Genomic DNA, 22,873 nt, shown 5'->3' with positions numbered 1-22,873 from the left:
TTGATATGAATAAAGTAATTGATGCTTTTAAAAAAATGCCAAGACAAATGAACTTTATAATCAAATATGATAATAATTAAGTAATTGCATAATTATTCGTATGCACAATTATGTAATAAAAAGGAGATATCTTATAATATCACTCGTTCTCATCTTACGCATTAGCCTACGTCATAGTTCATCTCGAGTTTTTATATGTATTAAATATAGATAGTCGTTTGTAGTCAGATAATAAGACTGGCATGTTTGTTATTTGTAACTGTTTGCTAACATGTATACATGTCAGTCAACAATGCTTCTACATAAACCGCGATGTTTACACGTACTTTGCATTTAGGGATCGGGATAATAATTTTAAGCAAGATTACCTCATGTTTTCTCTAGAGGTTTTAATATAAAGATAATGCCTTTGATTTGGAGAGACATGTAAATTTGTTCATTCGAGTCATGCCATTTCTCCCAGGGCGTAGTCGGATAATATATCATGTCACATTTGCTCATGGCAAGGACAGAAAATTATTTATTATGCCGTTAAAAATGATACAATATCTTAATCAATACTCCTCCGGTTCAAATAGTTTGAATACAGCATGTCTTAGTTGACATCGTTGCTCCCTTTGTATTGAAAGCATCTTTATATGAAAGACTGTTAGTTATCTATTTCTTCACACTGTTGGCCGCTTATTGCATGTGGTTGGTCAGGTTGCACTCGGAACTTGTACAAATGACTTATCACTCCTACCATAACAGCGAAACGATGTTTTGTCATCCCGGCATGTTATCAATTTAATTAAATACAATACAATGCTGTATAAATGAGATACAAGATAATAACTTGTGTGCTAATGTATATTTTTTCATTCATCAAACGGCGATAAATCGTATGTTTACGAAATACAGTCGAAATACCTTTCCCGAAAACGAATGGTGTATTAGAAAATAAAACACTTAAATATATCTTCTGTAATCTGAAGTGATTGTTGGTTACCTGTACCAGTATTTTGATATCCTAACTAAAGAAGTTAGACTATCCATGAAATATTTATGATTAAATGATACTCTTAAATTGTCTTACTTCCGTAAGGATCCTTGGTTTCATGTAGATAAATGTAAATTGGGATTGCTTTATCAATATTCATTAATTCCATATTAAGACATTAAGACAGGACATTAGGACATTAAGTCCATATAAACATAAATTACCACTGATGGTTTAAGTATGTTTGGAGAACCTCTTGCTTTTGATTTTTGCTCCATTGATTGAAGGCGATTGTCTGATTCTCCTCTACTTTTGTAATGTCTCCATGGCAATCTGTACTTTCTCTTCGTACTTTGCTGATGTTTTATCGATTTTAAGTTGGAACTACGATTTCATATTTTGTCGATAATCTCTGTTTGATTTCTTTGTTTCTTGTTTTGTAGGCGGAGGTTATTTTTGAAAGGCCCGATACTTCTGATAACTTTTCCATGCAATAGATAATCTTGAAAAGCGTGTATATATTTCTCTTGTCTTGCATTTTCATATATATAGAGAGATAGATTTCTCGCAAAGAGTATGTATTATGTCTTAGCGATAGTCATCTGTTTCATGCATTTAAAATACCGATTCACTTCATTCAGATCCTATGGTAATTTTTGAAGAAGCATTTTTCCAGAAGGCGTTGACAAATTATAAAACCGTGTGCTTAATCTTCAGATTAACATTTCGTCAATAAATACGTTTAAACAGGAGAACGTATGTCATAGCATTACTAAATATCCATATGGTTAATAGGAGGAGTTGGGTGGTCAATGGTTTCTGATATTTACAACTGAAATTTTGACAGCATTCTTATGAAATCATTAGACCTATCACGTATTATTGATCAAATTTATTTAGATATTAAAAATAGTTTTATCATTTAGGCACGGGTTACTCCTTGCACAGGGTCTAACTAGTCCAATATATTACACCTCTACCTGAAGCTTTTTCTAAAGGTGACCGTTGTCTAGGTAGCGGTGTCTACAAGCTTCAGCTTATAGCACATAGAATTTGTAACATTTCAACTTAATAAAACGGTAAATAAATAACATATAAAAGTTTTACAAAATGTTTACCAACAATTCAGATAAGTTATGGTATATACCTGTTTATTAACTAATGCACTGTATATATTACCCGTTATAATTATTCCATAGTCAAAGTAAATCGTTGATTAATTTATGTAAGGAATTATTTATTATCATAATAAGCTAACAGTTCTGATACAGACTTTCATGATGTGTCAAATGTATCCCTGCATTCCTCTATCACGTCCCAACCTGCCGTAGTCAAAGAATATGTGGAATTTGAAAATGTCCCACCCACTCTTTACAAAAAAAATGTCGATGTGTATGTATTTAAGTGTTTGTCGTGTCCCAGAGCAGTCAACTCGATCTTACCAGCAGCTGTCATAACTTCTCCGTACAGATCGCAGCAAGGTATGTAGAATTTCGTATCATGTTAGTTTTTTCAATCACTTAAGTTACATATCCATGTATTATCAAATATTCTTGGTTTTTGGAACTTTTTCTCAATTTCTCAATCATGACTTTAGATCAGTTAATGGATGCATAGTTTAATTGATAGGGTAATACTTACTAAATACATATGATTTATGATGTTTCTTCACAAAATCATCATCTGTTTTCATTAATATAACGATATAATGTATCATGAGAAAAAAGTATGACACTTTCTTCAACCTTTAATTATACGTGAGATGTGCGCTTCTTGTATGGTAATAGTACGATAATAATAAGTTTGCGAAAACAATAATTAATGTTCCCTTAATAACGAAAGTGCAAATAAATGTGAGGTATTTTATTAATTATTAACCGTGAAAGTGGTTTTCCTAAAAACTGGACATGCATGTATATCTGAATATCGTAGATCATATGACTTTACTTTTCGTTAGAAACAATAATTATCTTAGTAGCGATTATCCATTAAATTGTGCTATGTTCTGCAGTGAATTTTTTTAATAAGTACCAAGCAAGAGGTCATAGGTATCGTAACTCTCTAGACAGCTTTTTCCCCAAATCACCTTTCAGGTGTTCATACTCTATTGTGACCTCGTAGCTGCTGTAGTTTAACACGACATTTTGACGCGTCATGCATAATTTCGTGTTAAAATATCACGATTGATGAGTTAATCTGGTATTTTCTTTATTTTGTCATAGCATATCAATAATGTGAATGACTGCAAAATCCTTGATTGATGATATGACAAGGTCTTTCCGCTTATGATTTTTGTTTACATTCTACGCCAACCCTTGTAAAAACGGTATAAAGGAAAAAAATAAAACGAACAAATATAGTTGAAAGTCTATTTATATAAAATATCAATGTATGACGGCACGCACGCGCCCATTTATAGAATATTAACAGCCGTTTCTTTATTAAATAATCAATAGTAAATTATAATATAACACATATGTGACCTCGTAGTATTGCAGACGATAGTTTGCTGTGGCGAAGGGAAACATAGCTGTATATATAAATTACTGAGGGCATTTAAAGGACTTAGGTCCTTCAAAGTCGACAAGTCCCTATGAGTCTGCATTTACTCGAAAACAGAAAAAAAACTAAAACTATCCGTAATGTTCTGGTTTGTATCAACATGAATCCTACTTCTTGAGTTCTTTCCTGGAAATGGTACCGTTTTTGAGAATCTGACTCCACAAAATTTTAATAATTCCTCTTCCGGCAAAAAACAGTCATAGACTGCTGTGGCTGCCCTGGAAGGATGCGAAGCACATTTTAGTGATAAATATCTTGCTGATCTGATGTTCTAGTTTGTCTCCGTTCAAAATAGCTACACAATGATATAACATGTGATTAATCTGTTATCAATTTTGAGAAATGATTTCAATGAAACACTGTTTTTGTCTATGTAATCACCCTATTCCACGATACAAACTGATCGAGATCAACAAAATGTGTTTGTATGTGCCCTCGGTGATGCAAAAGTCACTTCCTCTTAAAAAATAGAAGCCCCCCCCCCCCCCCCCCCCCCCCCCCCCCCCCCCCCCCCCCCCATACTATTCAAGACCGAGGTCTCTCTATGCAAATCAACATTATTTGTCCAATTTTCGCCCTCGTTTTGTGAAATAAGAAAAACGGTTTCGTTTTATACCCATCTACTTGACGTTTGACGTTTTGTTGAATTCCGATTCTACTTGACGTTTGACGTTCTGTTGAATTCCGATTCTACTTGACGTTTGACGTTCTGTTGAATTCCGATTCTACTTGACGTTTGACGTTCTGTTGAATTCCGATTCTACTTGACGTTTGACGTTCTGTTGAATTCCGATTCTACTTGACGTTTGACGTTTTGTTGAATTCCGATATTGAAATATAGTGGCATTGCTCCCTTTCTATATCTAAACTTTTTTTTACTTCATTTATGTTTCCTCTATCTCGTACATAGGTATTAAGGACAAGCTGTATGCTGCAGTTTAGTTCCCTTTTTCAATGTAAAACTCAGTTTTATTGAAAGATGCTGCTATTATCTATTATCATATGTGTCTTTTGTAATAATCTAAAATAACTTTTCCAGTTTTATATTTACAGAACACAAGTCAAGATCAAAATGAGTCCCTTCATCAATGTCCTGAGTGTGGTATTGGCTGCCTGTCTCGTGAATGGCGCACCTACAGGTAATCCGCCATTTCCTGTTTCTATTATTCCAAATGTACTTACTAAAATGTCTATTAGTTCGCATATTACGGTACAGTTTTTCTTCAGACAGGCAAGTATGTAATAGAACAATGTGAATTGAATTTCTATATGACAACCAGTATTGTCAGCGGCTAGGTTGATTTCGCTCTACCAACTTTGTTCTGTCTGACAGAGCGTAGTTACCTAACCCTAACGCCACTCTGCCTTCAATTTACGGCCGTCACCAAGATTCCATTTATTATGGTGACATATTTTGTGTTATATTCTAAATATTAAAGCTTAATATGAATATGAATAATTCGATAACATCTGATGGTTTAACGATAACGAATCACAAGACCAGTAGCTTAATAGTTATGCGTAGATTGACGTTCGTATTGTTTGTTAAAATACCTCAGCTACAATGCTTTCCTATTAATTATGTATAAATATTTTATAATTTTGCATCTAAAGTTATGTTTACGTATTCCATGAAATCCAAATTAATTAACGCCGCAGTATAATGAGAATAAATAGTTTAATGTATTGCTTTCGTCTTTCACGCACAACAACAATCTTGTTTATTGGCCATTCATATGCAATACAAAAGTGTTGTCATGATGAAATGACACAGTCTACCAATTACATTCGATACTCGAAAAGTTAAAAAGAAATAATTATGGTTTCATTTTCTTTGTGATCTACTTTAAAGCTGTCTATGTGTATGGAAAGGTGCTAATGCTTTTGTTCGTCTTGTACATTTCCCTTCAAAACAGTTCATGATGATGTAACTTTTATTTTCTGAAGTCTCAGATTTGTTCTGCTTTGTAAGGACTATTCTACCACAATACGGTGTGTTATTCAACTCTCAGACCATCAGTTAATCATTACAGCTGTTGATTAACAATCTGTTTATACCACACGTGGTATAAACTCTGTACGCATTTTATTATCCTGAATGCCCTTCGTTAAAGTACATTTCATTTATGACCCGCTGACAAGAGAGTCACATTCTCTCTATATACGACCAAAAATGTCACCTCGGTTTAAACGTTCATTTCGTAAGTCATTAAAGGCTTATGTATCTTTTACGTAAAATGTGTCTGATACTGATAAGCGAAATCGATACGTTAAAGTACATAGATTTTAATGCAACGCGTGATGTTAGCGACCAACATAACTGATAAACAAGTTTATCTAAGCATTCACAATACTAACAAAAGATGTATCTAAAGATTACTGCAAGTTGTGGAAACCCCGATAATGAAATCCCAGTTAAGCTTTCTGCCCAACGACAGTGACAAAGGATGTTGATTTCATACAATTATATCAGCCATCAACAAGCATCACATATCAGACATGCAAAGCGAAATAAATGTGTTCTGAAGTGACATTATCGACACCATGTTCGCGTTGGTCTGCGATGTACTCTTGTGCATTGTGTAGATATTTATTAAACTATTGTATATACAGGATGCGTGGTCATAGTTTAACACGTGACATTGTAATACCCAAGGTTACGTGATAAACAATCCCCACTTACTAATACCCTGCATGTAGGGTGTAAGTTTATCTACAACATTGTACGATTCGTAAGAGGCGACTTTATAGTGCAATGTGAATTGTATTGATTATATAACAGGGAAAGTATACTTACCGAGTACCAAGCTTGACTTCAACAAAATCATAAAATGACAATTGAAATGTTCACGTTAATTACTCGAAGCTTGAATGCTGCTTTTTTAGCTTATTGAAGCCTATTAATTTGCAACACAAGGCGCGCTATTATGAATAATACTTTATTATTTTATTATTCTATCTTTTTTTTTATATAACCTATAACCATCAATATGCTTTGTTTGTTTTATCGCTTTTTATACGCTTAGCCTGTTTGATTTCCCGCTTCCGAAATACTTTTCAACATGCAAAACCTACTTGTTGTTTTGGCTGCCAATGCTTATGAGCGAAAACGTACACACGTCATCAGAGCTTCATTATCACAGGGTACGTATTTGCTTGCAAAATAACATCTAAGGAGACTAGGTTAATAAAATATATTTTTGATTTAAATGTCATATTTGCTTGAACTGAAATAAAGCATTTGACATGCTTTTTAACTTTAGAAATATCCTGCTCATCTCTACATGAATAACCTTTTTAGAATAAACATAAGAAATATCACTTATTAAAAAACACAAACACAAAGCTTCTTTTCTGTGACATTTTTTGTTAATTTTAATCGGGGAATATTTACATACACTTATTGCCTTTGTTTTCCAGACGGTAGTGAAATATCACTCATTTTGAAGATTAAACAATATTCAGATACATGGTTTTTTATCACATAAATTTAAAGTGATATCTTATTGGGACAATAGTTGTTAGTTAACCTGATTTCCCTCCGTCTGTTCTTATTATTTATTTATTTTTCTTCCGCAATGGTCATTTAATTTTTTAAAGTTTGTTTGACGACATATGATTAATTACTTAAACTTCGCTTATCGACTATTTTGATGTCAAGTGTACAAAATTCGGATATTTTATAAGGACATGTATATCACCTCATCATTGTTGTATTCAGAGATAAGTGTATATAAACCTTCAGATGAATAGGATCTTACAAACAGGATATTTTGAAGGACTGCTTATACTTTCTTTGGACAATTTTACTTAGATATCCGATACTATCATGAACAAACTTAAAATGCGATACCCTGTACTAAGTATATGATATTATGTAACATTTTAAAGTGTATGTATGTATTGGTAAATGTTATCAACACAGCGGGTTTATTTTCGCTATATTCATGAAAGGATAGAAAAGAAAGTGGATACGTTATTTATTAATGATACAAATTATTACATTTTCATAATTTAGATAAAAAGTCATTTTTAGTTGCAAAGTTTTGGTTAAATTGCGGCAAAAGTTAGCCCCTATTAAAATATATAACCATTTAATTCAATGTCAATATGGTGTATAATCGTGTATGATTCTGCCACATAAACATTACTTCGAATTCGACTTTTTAAATCAATTAATACAAGTAAGACAAGTTAAAAACATTATATTTCCAGGTAACGACATCGTTGCATTCTCTGCGGGCCTGACCCACACCATGTCCGTTTCGTCCGGCGAAACAATTGCATTTGACAAGGTGTTTACGAACATCGGCGGTGGTTACGATATCTCTACGGGGAACTTCAAAGCTCCTAAAAGCGGAATCTATGCCTTCACCATCCACGGATATGATGCTAACGTTGATAAAGCAATGTGGATCGAACTGAAGAAGAACAGCCAGCTCCTAGTTTCTATCTCAGGATACGATAGTCACTCTTCTGCCGGCAACTCTGTCATCACCTACCTGAGCGCTGGAGAGAACGTGTACGTGCAGGCGAGACCTAATCAGTCCTTTTCCTTATTTGGCAAGCCTGATCAGGTCTACGCAACCTTCTCTGGGTACATGATCGGAGAAATGGATCGTTCTCAGAGTGATTCTTACAACATCTTCCAACAGTTCCCTAACTTCCCTGCGTCTGGATAATAAGGGTACACTTTTAACACCAACACGTTTGGTTTTGGACATTTATATGGTCCTAATCCATAGCTATTTACTAAATTGATACTATGTAATATTCTGGACATAGAAAAAAGATTTACAGATTGTGGATAATATCACAAGATGAATAAAGAATATTTAATCTAAAGTATTATTTTTGATTGTTTATTTGTTTGTTTTTTTGTTCGTTTGTTGTTGTTTTTTTTTTTTTTTTTTTTTACATATTACGAAATATGAAAGTTCATTTATCGTTTTAAATTGTTAACTAAATATTGGATCAGATGCGGGTTTTTTTAGACTGGTATTCCCCAACGGCAGGGAAACTGTAGAAGGGACCGATGGATGTAGAATTAAGTAGTATGAAATTAATCTTATTTCGTTTAATTTAATTTCAATTTTCGGGTTAATCTTACAGGCCTGGTTTTATCAATGTTACTGAACTTAAGGAACGTCCTAAACTTTATTTACTTCATAGCAAAGATTTATTGAATATAAGGAGGGGGGATTGGTTAAACAACTTCCGTTAGAATCATGTAATGATTTCCTATGGCGATTTGAAAATGTTTAAGGAATGAATTCAAACTAAGGGATGTCCTTATTTTGGGGAAAAAATGATGAAGCTAGACCAGTTTATATCATAAACGCCATTCAGGAGATATATTAACAAGAACTGGCATACTACCATGCATTAGGTATTTTAGCTTTTAAATATTATATCATATTTTGTGATAAATGAATTATTTCTCGGTCAAATGAATTTCAAATGAAATACCTAACGAAATATTTAGCCTTCATAATATCCTCATTTAGCGATAAGAGAGGAGGGATGATATCAATTTGTATAAAGACATTGCATGCGTGTCAAGGTATTTCATCACATCTGAAGGTTGATGGTGTAATCAAGGGAGATAACGTGCGTTCTAAGTATATATGTTGTAGCAACAGAAGGAGCCTTGAAACCCAGACATTCCCTTACCTAATCCTTCTAGAACAGTTTATATGTGTGGTAGGCAAAGATAAAATGATACAGCTATCTACGTTGTTCAATTTCGATATTGTAATCTGAATTATATTTTCATTTATTAAAAAGTATACTACTGCTTAAGATAAATACTTAATCATAAAAATATAATTCACTATAGTTTCCTTCTTTAAATAAATCATTTTCTTCAAAAATATATGTTCCGCTTAGTTTAGTTTTGTTTTTGTATTTCCGCTGAAATATCTACCGGTTTGATGACATATATATACAACAGTAAACAGAAGATATTGATAGAATCTTCAATTGGTTCTAGTGTGGCAATTCAGCAATTGGGTGAATATATTCCTGTCCATGGAACAGGCCCATGTGAGATTCTGTTAAACCAAAGCATCTACAGACAGTAGAAAAATATACGACAATACATATATACCAGCATACAAAAAATACAATGCTGAAAAATACAAAATATGACACAACATCAACACAAAAGTATCGAGGTTTATAATAGTGTGTACCCAATACTATCAGTATTTTCTAAGGCTGGAGAGTGTTCGTTAGGAACGGCGAAGGTATCAACTAAATTCAAGGATACCAGTGATAAGCCATTTCGAGATAGTAACTTTCCTCTTTCCGAAATACACGGTGTTCACATTTCCCAATTGATGTGGTATTCAAGTGAATGTCCCAGAATTTTATTGATGTCGAATGTTGAAAGAAAAAAAAAACACTTTAATCACCAGGTTGGTGAAGGAATGGAGCTCATCTTCCGGAACATCACATGTTATTTTTTCGTGTAGGTATTCCCATGTTTCTTTTAATACACATTTTTGTCGTGTATGTTATGATGTTACACTAACTTTATCTTGCAGGAAAAACATGTTACTCATTTCCCCTTGTATTTGAATTTTATCATCTGGTTTCAAGTTAATTCTTCCTTATTTCATGTTCCGTGTTAGACTATTTATGTGTTTTACTTAACGTTAGCCACATGACGCATTAAAAATGATCCTAGTTTCTTCTATCTATAATTATAACTGATTTATGTAGACTGTGATATGAGTAAATAGATGATGTTACTATTCGTTGAAAATAACATAGTTATGTTTAATGACCACATAAGTCATACATATATGTTATTACTATGTTAATACTTTATCAGTTTGAAATCCTGTTGGACAATTATTGGAAAAATAACCGGTTTATATATAAAGAACAAAAATCTCCAAATGCTACATGTACATTGCACCGGACTGATATTATTTGATTATTATTTCTTTGTAATTTACTGGATATGGATATAGAGGCTTTCAGCCTGCGTTCATAATGTTTCCTAATAGATAGTTAGCATTAACAATAATCGTAAATTACCGTTGACAATAGTGACAATTACTGTAAAAAGGTGTTCCGTAATATAACTAGGCATTTACGACTTCAGTTTTACAGTTTATTTACTATCAACAATAAATACATTTAGTGTATAAAAACATTATAGTTACATAGTTTAATTACTGTAAACAGTAGTTATAATTGTCGTTACAATATTTATAATTATTGTAAACAAAAAATAGAATTATTGCAAACAAAATAATTTTAAGTACTGTAAACAATAATATAATTACAGTTTACAATATTTTAACAATTGTAAACAATAATTATAATTACTGTTTAGAATTGTAATTCTGATTGTAGATACTAGTTATGATTGCTGAGTAATTACTAACTTTTCAAGATCACTTCATACAATGTTTATAACCACTGTAAACAATATTGATGATTAATATAAACAATAGTTATAATTACAGTAAAAATAGCTATAATTACTTAAACAATAATTAAATTACTGTTAACAACAGTTATAATAACAGTAAAAGATAGTTATTATTACTTAAACAATAGTTATACTTATTGTCAACAATAGTTATACGTATTGTCAACAATAGTTATAATTATATAATAAATAGTTATAATTATGTAAGTCATAGCTATAATGACTGTAACAAAAGTTATGATTACCTAAACAATATCTATAATTATGATAACAATTGCTATAATTACTGTAAATAATATATTGTACTTGTTATTGCTTCAATAATATTTATAATTATATAAATAATAGTTATAATTATTGTAACAAAATGTTATTATTTATGTAAACAATAACTTAATTATTGCTCACAATATTTAGGATAGATGTTCACAATATTCTAATTACGATTAACAATAGGTCAGTTTTTACTCCATTTGTAATTTGACAGACACAGAGAAATTAGTATTGATTTATACAACACTTAGAGTATATATGATATATTGTGTTTTATATTCAGATAATAAACACTTACACACAAATGACACGAAAACAAATTTTGAAATTTTCATGCCCGAACTAACAGTTAAAGGCACCAAATCACACCGATAGAAAAAGATATCTCATTTCTGTTTCACAGGTTCGCCACGGCAATATCCTCAAATAGGGAAGGTTTCTTTGTCGTAGTTTAAAATATTCCCGATAATCAGACGTGTTAACAGACTTTTTTTTAACATTATCATATATCAACACCTATAGATAGATAAGCAAATGCCTGCTTACAACTAGTAGACTACAATGGCAAGGTCATATCATGCATACGATACACTATGTTTTATAATGATATATTTATATATATATAACTAGAAAACACATGACAAAGGGAGATAATTTCAACAAAAACATATTTAATTTATACAGTTCTATTAACGTGGCTTGACCTTGATATGACCTTGATTTTCATCGTGGCTGTCTTCGATGAAGCAGATGATTCTCCGTTACAACTTGCTTATTTCCAAGATGTTAACATATCGTGTTTATATTTTCGCCTAGTTTTGAAGTTAAATAACAATTTCGTTAACAAGTATGTTCTGTTTATGCTTGTAACTGCAGACAACATTTTCACCGAAATAACTATATATTGTTCATATACATTTATGATTTAATTGGCTTTCTGATATCCTTTAATCACTGTTCATTCATAAATAATTCGGCATCCGTTTTCTACAAAAGCAAATGTTATGGCACTGTACTACTTATATTTTCTAGGCCCTTCACCTACTGTATCACAGATATACAACGATCACCATGGCGACAAACATGTAGTTGCCTTCGCTGTGGGGCTTACCCACACCACGACAGGGAACTCTGGGGAAACCGTCAGATATGACAAAATTTTCACTAATCTTGGTGGTGGATACGACCAGAACACAGGAGTATTTACCGCTCCCAAGTCAGGGATCTACAAATTCGAATTCCATGCTTATGATGCGAACACCGATAATGCAATGTGGCTGGAACTGGTGAAAAATACCGAACTATTGGTGTCTCTGGCAGGCTTCAATAGTCATTCCTCGGCAGGGAACTCCGTCATTGTCTTCGCCGGGAAAGGGGAAAGAGTTTTCGTCCAGGTCAGACAAGCGCAGAGTTTCACCCTATTTGGTCAGAAGAATCAGGTTTACGGTACGTTCGTTGGCCATTTGATCGGTGAAATGGACATGGCGCAAAGTGATTCGTCACCATCTAGTGGTAATAACCACTTCTTTTTTGGTCCGCATTAATTATAATCATATCAATTAAACATAATTTAAACAGAAACGATCCAATTTAATTTGTGTGATATATCATCCAGAAGACAATACAATACATTCTTTGAGTTATTACAAATAATCATTAATTAGACTAAATAGTATAGTTTACGCTATTTTCATATTTTGCAAAAAAAAAAAAAAATTGTTTAAATATATTGTAGCTAACTGTCAATCGCATATAACAATTTAGGATCAATAGCACGTGTTATATTATCTTATTCCTCCTCGTAATATTAACTCTGTTATCATATTGATGTTAATTACTGAACTAATAAAAGACTGTACGTATCTGCAAATATTTGTTTTTTTGTTGCTTCGATGGAATAATGGTTGAGTCAATTTGATATACAACAAATCAGAAAGTCTGACAGATTTTAGGATGTTTTTATTGAGTAAATTTCATCAAAACATTAAAGGTAAAGAGTGCAAACGTAGGAAAGCCGGAAAGAGAAAGTAATGAAATGATATTAATGTCGCACGCACAGATTCTTAGATTTTATTTTCTCAATTCTCCGACAACCCATCACCAACCCCAACCCCTGAAACCCTGCGAACACCATCACAAACATGTTTCAACATAAAACATGGAGATCGAAAGCTCAACTCCATAATCGTTCAACGATAGAATAATTACTTTTCTGTTACCCTTGACAGAGACATCTACAATATTAAGGGTGTGAGCTTTTCTTATCTCTCCCTAGTGTTGAGACAATCTGCACGTGCTCTTTGCACGTTATCGACCATTACATGCCGTCGCAGCAACAATACATTGACGTCAACGTTGGCTTGCCCGCCAATAGACTGCCGCCTTCCAAATCACGCACTCACTCAACACACGCATGCAATCCGTACATAGGAGATGCCATCTAAAATTACCATAGCTGTTGATATGTCGTTCAACAACACATACCAAACATCTCAGCACACAAGATAAACAAAATACATACTAGATAACTTTATACTAAAATCATCGTTTTAATTATTATAATTAAGCACAATATTTCAAGGTATGAATGAAGCAGTGGATAGCCTGCCAACCTTTTAACAGCTGAGGTTGCGCATGGGGTCAGCTGACTTCTTGAATAATCAATGTTTTTGATGAAATGTAATATGGTGTACTATACATGTATTTTGCAAAAGCACAATTACAAGCTTTGTTTACACATTCAAGCGGTTTTTTTGGGGGTTTTTTTGCAAATGAGAATTCTAAAGATTTTGAAGTTAATAAAATCGTCCGTTACTTTTTAATGTAAATAAGTCACGTCATATGCATTCGTCAACACTATAGCCTACAGGTTCAATGTTTTCTTTCCTTCTTGACGCATTTCAACCACAAAAATAAAGTAAAACAAACAATATTAATTCACTCTCAACAAGATAATGCAACAGGAGATCAGGAGAGTCGTATTTAACTACAGTTCTGGAGGAAACTACAAGCTGACTTTTTCATTAACTGTAGATGATCGAACTTTACTGCAGATTATTAATCAGGAGAGATGTATTTAACTACCGATCCAGAGGTTACTACTAGCTGACCTCTCTGAGTAACAGTAGATGCTCGAACTTTACAGTAAATGTCTGGGTCCAAACGTCGTGAAGTCTCCTGTGTTACGCAACCCCGGTGTTCCTGCAGTCGTGTGATGATTAACCTACCACGCCCGCCGTGTACAACGTAAAAGGTTTCACCATGACCATGTGTAATGCTGTGCACTTGGCATAGCTGTCGTTCTCCTAATATGGTCAACTTCTTTAGCATGAGCCCTCCTTGGTTCAAAACAAACATACACCTCAAACCGAAATCCGAGACTAAGATATATCCATTTATGTTAATGGCAAGCCTCATGGGATAACCAAGAAAATCGCCTTTGTTCAAAACTTTTCCTTCTTCGTTCTTTCTTTTTCCTGCAAATTTCATCAGAGAGTTATTTGAAGAGCCAGTCATCAAGTGTCCAAGCTCTTCTGACGTCAAACAGGCAACCACAGATCCATCTATCGGGGAAATTGCAAGTCCTCGTGGATGCAGCTTGTTGAAATGACACATTGTCCCCAACTACAGTAAACAAGTATAATTATATTATTGTTTATCCCTAGTTTTGCATTTACTGTATACACTGAAATAAAGAAATAAGGCGTATACTTGGATTAGCATAACCATTAATATTAACTTAGTGTGATGAACATCATGTAGGCATACATATTTTAGTGGTTATTTCATTTTAACGCTTTTCGCCGTAACCATAACTCATCATTTCGCTAATATCTTACAGTTATGTTACACGCTAAAATTTTGAGTACACTACAATGAAAGAGTTTACAAAAGAGCTTTCTATACAAATTGATCCTTCGAGGCAGGTTTAAACGCTGCAAGGGAAACAATGTAATCACAAAAATGCTTAAAAATTGCAGCTTCTCTTAATCTTAATTTATAGTACGAATTTGATATCATAAAAGTGTAGAATTTTAACCGATATTAACATACAATTAAGCAAATGTGTATCCTGTATTATTGCAGTTTGTTTTATTATAATGTTTCTTTTAATAAGCCACGAACACACTTCATATAAATTTCCTATCAAATAGTTGAATTAGTAAAGTAATATTTACTTTAGATGATATAGATAATATTATTTTAAAATATTTCATAATTTAGTCTATTTATGGATGAGTAACTAAAGCTTTGTTTAAGACTTGTTCTAGTCTGACTATCATTGAGTTATGATTTAGTAGAGTCATTCCTCACGTTAATTATAATATCAATATTTAATTTTGGTAATTAGATATTTGCAAAAAAAATATTCAAATTCTGCCCTACATTAAACTATAATATATAAGAGGAACAGTTTAGCTTTAATTATAATTGTAATGTTATTTGAGTATGGTTCTTAATTAAACGTTTTGAGTTAACATAGCGTGAAGATGACAGGGCTGACAAACTGAACCGAGAACTGTGGATTTTTACAATACGTCCTCGTGTATGGCTGAAATGAATTCACGGAAATAGAATTACTCATAAGATTTACATTGAATGATTGTTTTAAGAGCCATGGTATAGATGTGTATCACATCACAAGGTTTAATGTATAAATAGAAAACATAATGGTAACATATTCATTTGGGCGCACTCAACATTAAGCTCCAGTGCAGTGCAGTGCAGTGCAGTGCAGTTGTATTTGCTTCACCTCGGAAAATAGTTCATGCCTCGGGGGACAATAAAAGTGGTATTTCCCTCAGACCCATACAATAAATGTATACTATTAAACGGCTAAAATGACTATTTCGAAATTGTAATACCATTTCAAGCGTCTTAGTCACTAAGATGTCAATACTGCCAGGCTACTTCTAGGCCTATAGGGATGTTGAAATTTCAGTGATTCTAAGTGTGTTTTAGTGATTATGTAATAAAACAAGTATATCATGGGCGTCTATGCAAAAGTCCAGAATATTTGACCCTCGGTACTGGTAATCGACCGATGTTCTATTGCACTCAGGCTTCTGCCTCGAGCAATAGAACAGCGGTCGATTACAAGTACCCCGTGTCAAATATTCTGGACTTTTGCCCAGAAACCCATGATATATTTGTATGATATATAATATACCTATCTATGGCAAAGTTACTTCTTTTATAACGAAAAAATAATTCAATGAATGTTTTTAAACAAGAGGATATAGTTTTTCTTATTTGCCTGAAAAATCATGCCGTGATATTTTATATTCTGCTCATAGCTTTTCACTAACCAAACGCTCAACCACGGATGTGACTTAACCTAACCCAGATTTGATAAAAAATTGTATGGCGTGTGTCGTCGTGACCTAGATTTGTATGACGTGTGTCGTCGTGACCTAGATTTGTATGGCTTGTGTCGTCGTGACCTGGATTTGTATGGCTTGTGTCGTCGTGACCTAGATTTGTATGGCGTTTGTCGTCGTGATCTAGATTTGTATGGCGTGTGTCGTCGTGACCTAGATTTGTATGGCGGGTGTCGTCGTGACCTAGAGTTGTATGGCGTCTGTCGTCGTGACCTAGATTTGTATGTCGGGTGTCGTCGTGACCTAGAGTTGTATGGCTTGTGTCGTCGTGACCTAAATTTGTATGGCGTTTGTCGCCGTGACCTAGATTTGTATGGCGTGTGTCGTCGTGACCTAGATTTGTATAGCGGGTGTCGCCGTGACCTAGATTTGTATGGCGTGTGTCGTCGAAGAAGCAGAAGTCGCTTACTATACCGGTACACCTGGTCTAATTCTACTTCAGTTTCAGTGCAAATCTATATTTTTTTTATTTTTTTTTGCCCTTGGTTAAGCAATTGCTATTAAGCAATTGCTATTCTTTTGCCATCATCTTATCGTTTATCGTTTGAATTAGTAATAAAGTATATATGTGATTAATCAGCAATGCAAAGATTATTTCGAGAATTTTCAAAGCCGGTTCATTTTTTCGAGCATTTTTCCTTTCTTGCTTCAGTAGGTATTTCTCATAATATGATTCCAATGCGATATTTTACTCAAGAAACACTGAAATTGTATTTGCAGCATTATTATATTAAAATGAGTAGAAATTGAGAAAGAATTGTTGATTACCAATTGTTTTTGGGAAATCGTTAATATATTAGTGCTAGAAAAATAGCCCTATCTGAGAAAGACAGCAATTTAGCTGCAAAATTTATATCATGATAGAATTTGTGAAAGAAAATTTTGAATTGAATCTTTAAATAAACATTAGATTATTTTGTTTACCACGTTGATATAATCGTACACACTCTGGAATATATATCTTGAGCTGTAAAGCCAACACATACCTCTAGGTTAGTGGTGAGCATGAGAATTTTCCTATGTCGAGGACAGGAGATATATAGGACACCGGCTGGCGACACAGCGAGATCATCCACAATACCACCGGCGTCAAACTTATGCAGGAATCGTAGTCGGTGGTCGTATAGTGACACCCAAGTACAGTGGAGAAAGGAAACCCACATCTGCCCTTCTGATGACGTCACCAAATTCCCTATTCGGTCACAGGAACCCCCGCACGGACAAAACAGATTTAAATAACCGCCCGGCTTTGCTGTAGATAGCTGTGAGTTTTTTCGGTTGCGCTTGAAGAACTTGGTTAAAAAATTCCCTTCGTTGAATTTACCGTTATCTTTGCTTTTATGTTTTTTCATTTGCCTTCCATCGTTGCAATCGTACGCTACCCCTGCATCTAGCTTGCTGTCTCCAAAAACGTTTGGACCGCAGATATCACTGTCACTTAGAGAGCGCTGGGAGGTAAGAAATGGGTGTGCTTTTTTTGTTCGGTCAGGGTCTCTCTTTGCGTCACTTCCTGATTCATATTTCCATGAACTTTGTTGGACTGCCTTGTTTTTGTTAATATGAGTACGGCATTTGCTTACAATAGGTGACATAGTAATGTATTCGCCTTCATCATCTGAGGACGTATACCTGTGACGTATTTCTCCTGATTGACAATTTGCTGGGTAGTCATATACCACACAGTCCTGCTTTTCTTGTGATCCATGTTGAGTCGTATTTAGATAAAGTCCAGTTGATTTATCTACAGAACACGGACTTGGCAGTGCTGGTAGCTGCCCTGTTTCAGATGTGCATTGAATAAAATGATCCTTGTTCATATCATGCACCTTTGGCCATGAATTGCTGTTGAATACAACCGTGTCATGATATATCTGGTTATCACAATCATAGGTATGTATCTCATCGTGACATTCCACAGAGTTGGGGTCAGTCGAAGACATAGTCTCATCCACCACAGAATTCTGTAGACAGCTTTCATGATCGTTTTGTTTAGTAACGATGTCAAATGTCCCTTTTCTTAGAAAAGGATTATTCTGTTGCTTGTCGCGACCAGCCTGACCAACAATGTCAGGTGTATCAGGATTGTCTTCTCCGGAGAAGATGTTCAACTCACATAATGATTTGGATATGGAGACTTCCTCATTAAGTCGGGGCCTTTTCTGATAATTTTCCCCGGAGCCGTTGTCGACCGATGATTCAAATCCAAATGCAATCTTCTCCTGTTGAAAAGGACTATATTTTTCTATCGTCCGCGTTTTAAGAGTTGAATGTATTTGTTCTTCTGGTTCAGATATGGAAATAAACGGATTTGTTGCTGTAGCGTCACTCAGATGTGCCTTTCCCGCGGAGTGAATTTTCCGCGGTTGAACAGTTGAATAAAATTGTTTTTCTTGTTGAGGTATCGGAATAAATGGATTTGTGGCCGTAGCATCACTCAGATGTTGGCTGCCCGCAGAGTGAACTGACAGCGGTTTCGGAGTTGAAAATATTTGTTTTGCTGGTTCAGTTATTGAAATAAATGGATTTGTGGCCGTATAGTGACTCGTATGTTGCCTGTCAACATCTTCGTTTGAAAATATGTCCAAATCCGGAGTTTGGGACGTTCTTCTACATTCGACAAAATCAAACGAATATTTCAATAAGTCATCTTTAAACAAATTGTCAAGACTTTGCTCATTTTCGGACTCGACATTCACATGTTCTATATCCCTATTCATAGGTACACCATCCGTATAGTTTCTAGAATCTTCCGGAGCGATTTCTGTCAATTCTTCAGTTTCTTCCTCATCCTCAAATGTGATTAGATCGATCAAATCTGTGTCTTGGGCTTCCAAACTATATAATGTGAAAGAAAATAATTAATTATCTAAAATCAAAGTACATGTAGCACATGCCATCTCTCATAAAGTGAAATGTATACTTTTAAATACATAAACCACTATACTGAGATTAACATCCTATATAGAGAGAATATGTGTTTAGTGTCTTGAAATATAAGCTGTATTTTGGCGAGGGTAAAGAAAGACAAAGTTACATGTCTTTGTTTTTCTGTCCCGAGTCAAAAATACCGCTTATATAGTTAAAGGCATTGACCATGTATTCTATCTTTTGTGTAACAGTCATCAAAAATAAGCATTTTCTTGTGAAATGGTATCAAAAATGTTCCATATATGTTCGCCTTTTAAACGTTGTTTCATTTGTAAGTAGGACACTCGAATTGACGCACTTGCAAGGATTCTAAATTACAGCTGTTTTCCGTCACTGCTGAGGTGCTGTGTGTAATCCGATACTGTGGATGCCAGATTTTTGACAATGGCATTTTTAAATTATGTGCTGCAAACCACTTCGTGTGGAATTTATTTTTGCGTTAACAAGCGAGGAGAGTCAATCGCGAATTCAAATCCTTAAAGATTATTTGTACGAAACTAACAAATCTGGATGACATCCATTTCCGTTAATTATGTCATTACATGTATATACCATATATATAATTACCAAAAAAATGCTAGAAACATATTACCTTTAAAATCATGAATATTTAGAAGTGCACTTTTTTGATAACAACTCCGTATTGCTGAATGTAGATGTAGATGAAAGTCGGAAGTGGAGCACGTGTATCAAAAAAACTGGAGTTGGAAAAATTCAACTCACTCACTCTCCAAACATAAAAAGCAGGTGAAATGTTCCCATTTGTAGGTTTTATTTGTCTACTTACTACATATATGAGCTAGCATGTACCATGGTATATATCACTTTACTGAATCGCGTGACTGTTCTGGTATAATCACAAAAAGAATTGATGACAGTAAAAACCAAAACAGTTACCAATATGAAGCTATCGGTGCCTGTATAGAAGTCTTGATTCCATGTCTCCAATAGCTCATCACTCGTGAATTTAAAGTCATTTCTAGATCAGAGTTCGCGAAATCATGTATTCGTGAATACGTCTAATAAGAGATAATTTCGCGAAATAAAGAATTCGCAAAATTTAATTGAATTACATTTTTATACTACACCGTCATCCTATATATGTATATTTCCCGTCACAACAATACATGCACGCTCATCGTATAAATCTGTCACTAATGTATAAATATAGAAGCGGTGTAATTTCTTGGGAATGCAATTGATTTATAGTTAACTTTTAAATTAAAAGATGAAAAGATGAGTTAAAGCCTTTTTTAATGATCATTATTACACGAAGACGTAGCATCTTTAAATGTATGCATTATATTTTCAGTACGCAGGCAACAGACCAATGTTTACACTTGTTAATATAATAAATGAAACAATGTGCAATTCCCCTAACTTACGAATGTATTACGGCAATAGTATATGTATGTTTTAATTATTGGATGAGTACTAACGTATGTGTTATAAATCTATATGATATCATTTAATCTGGGCGATATCACGTCAATAAAAAGTTGATTAACAATGTTTTTGAAATTCCTAACTGAGTAGTTCATCAATAATATGTTTTAACATCAGGTGATGAACAGTAATCTTTATGGAACATTCGTAGAAATATATCATTTTTTTTATTTTTTTATTCCTATCTAATAATAAGCATGTACGCTTATGAAATATTCATTAAATGAGGTAAAAGTAGAAGATGGTCCTAACATATTTACATATTCTTAGGGGCTAAGTATAGCCCCGAGAACTATAGCCATCGGTCGAAAATATTTCAACCTAACTGTGCATTCATGGCTGTATGTTGTGATGCCAGATAATAGGTATTGTAAAGTTGTTGTGTTGATAACAATAAGAATATTCGATATCAACTGGAATTCTTTTATTTAAAAATTTTAAGTTTTAATGTCTATTTTTAGTAACCACGGTGAAGCACATGTGTACAAGTGTATGTTGGGTTCAACGTTGCACACATGTATACATGGCCTTACTATATCTCCCTTATCAACCACAATAGGAGTGTACGCAGTGAGCCAGCTTAAGTAGGGGTCGTTTTGACTGTTGTTCCTCGCTATCTGATACGGTCTGTGACTAAAATATTTCTTTTCTATAAAAGTAGTAAATATGAACGTTTTTTGAATAATTTTAATTCCCTCAAATGTAAACATGCAGATACTCAAAATGTCCATTATAACGATAGTTTATAACGTACAAACATTGACAACATTAACATCATTCGGACGACGACAGCTATAGAAATAAAAATAATCAGAAATGGTACGATGTTAAAGGACTCTTGTATGTCATCGGAAAGTTCAAGGTAAGAATATAGCGTGCACATAATTCACAAGCAAATAATTATAGATTATAATACTATAATACTGTGATACATCATAATAACCGTTTTATTGCTCATTCTTCAGTTATAGATTTTTTATTGATGATAACATTTTATCGGTTATTCGGTTACAGATTGATTGATGATCGGTTGATTGTTGATTTTCGGTTGCTGACTGAGCGGAAAATTTGAGATTTTAACTGAAAAAGTCGTAAGAGCTACATTATTAAAAATCGTTTATAGTTGAGATGTTGATTCTGACAAACAAATTATAATTACCAAATGCAAGAAATCGACAACAATAAATAGAATCATAATACCATGCCCAGAGAACTACGTGGCCCTTGGCCTCTTGTTATCCTAAGGGTTATTAAGCTGTAATAGAGTTACCTGGCCCCGCTTGTATAAAGAAATCTCAACACTTAAGTATTTTCATACAAGCGGGGCCTGGGCGTATAACAGCTTCCTTCATGCTCTATATTACAATAGCCATTACTTACCCACACTTGTGTTGATCATTTAGATTGACTGGTCTCTTCATAGGAATTCTGATGTTTTTCCTTGGTAGAGGTGGCGGCGGAATGTGTGGGAATATCAAACAATGCATAGCATCATTGTCTTCCTGGATCGCTCGGCAAAACATATCATCATTATCTTCCTGGATCGCTCGGCAAAACATATCATCATTGTCTTCCTGGATCGCTCGGCAAAACATATCCACGCTGGTAGTGTTTTCTGTATTGACTTGCCTCGCCATAGCATTTATCAATTTCTTCCTTGGAGGAGGTGGTTGCGGAATATGTTAGAAGATAAGAATGCCCTCTATATCTTCCTTGAATGTTTGGTAAAACCTTTCTTAACTGACAATCTTTCAGTGCACAATCCTGAGGAAAAACGGTGTCGCTGTACTGTCCTCAGAAATAAGTGATATACGCTGGCGTAGTGTATCACGGAAAAAAGTCCGTTATGCACTAAAA

The 22,873-nt window shown here is 34.0% G+C and overlaps 2 protein-coding genes across 3 annotated transcripts; one reads left to right on the top strand and one right to left on the bottom strand.

The window, feature by feature from the left end:
* The first annotated feature begins 2,356 nt into the window (after nt 1-2,356).
* On the top strand, nt 2,357-13,131 carry LOC117317860 (complement C1q-like protein 3). 2 transcript variants are annotated; one of them, XM_033872817.1, is made up of 3 exons: nt 2,357-2,460; nt 4,595-4,680; nt 12,294-13,131. In XM_033872817.1, the coding sequence occupies exons 2-3, from the start codon at nt 4,614-4,616 to the stop codon at nt 12,803-12,805; spliced, it is 579 nt and encodes a 192-aa protein (XP_033728708.1). In that variant the 5' UTR covers nt 2,357-2,460; nt 4,595-4,613; the 3' UTR covers nt 12,806-13,131. The 2 variants fall into 2 exon arrangements, with proteins under 2 accessions (XP_033728708.1, XP_033728709.1); XM_033872818.1 differs by lacking the exon at nt 12,294-13,131 and adding an exon at nt 7,757-8,386.
* Nucleotides 13,132-13,200: 69 nt separating this feature from the next.
* On the bottom strand, nt 13,201-22,873 carry LOC117317859. The gene is made up of 3 exons (XM_033872816.1): nt 22,397-22,873; nt 17,629-19,477; nt 13,201-14,885 (listed from the first exon to the last, which is right to left on the bottom strand). Exons 1-3 carry the CDS (start codon nt 22,651-22,653, stop codon nt 14,319-14,321), a joined length of 2,673 nt encoding a protein of 890 aa, XP_033728707.1. The 5' UTR covers nt 22,654-22,873; the 3' UTR covers nt 13,201-14,318.

The sequence above is a fragment of the Pecten maximus genome, chromosome 19 (assembly GCF_902652985.1).
Source record: "Pecten maximus chromosome 19, xPecMax1.1, whole genome shotgun sequence".
NCBI classification, from domain to species: domain Eukaryota; kingdom Metazoa; phylum Mollusca; class Bivalvia; order Pectinida; family Pectinidae; genus Pecten; species Pecten maximus.
The sequence above is the reverse complement of the archived record's forward strand: the minus strand, read 5'-3'. Positions and strand labels throughout refer to the sequence as shown.

Excerpts from the sequence above, each read along its gene's own strand:
- LOC117317859 (XM_033872816.1), bottom strand. The coding sequence starts at position 22,653 with ATGGCGAGGCAAGTCAATACAGAAAACACTACCAGCGTGGATATGTTT. Across the intron at positions 19,478-22,396 it reads AATGATCAACACAAGTGTGG|TTTGGAAGCCCAAGACACAG; the intron begins GTAAGTAATGGC and ends CACATTATATAG. Across the intron at positions 14,886-17,628 it reads TGCTCACCACTAACCTAGAG|TTGGGGACAATGTGTCATTT; the intron begins GTATGTGTTGGC and ends TGTTTACTGTAG.
- LOC117317860 (XM_033872817.1), top strand. The coding sequence starts at position 4,614 with ATGAGTCCCTTCATCAATGTCCTGAGTGTGGTATTGGCTGCCTGTCTC. Across the intron at positions 4,681-12,293 it reads CGTGAATGGCGCACCTACAG|GCCCTTCACCTACTGTATCA; the intron begins GTAATCCGCCAT and ends TATATTTTCTAG.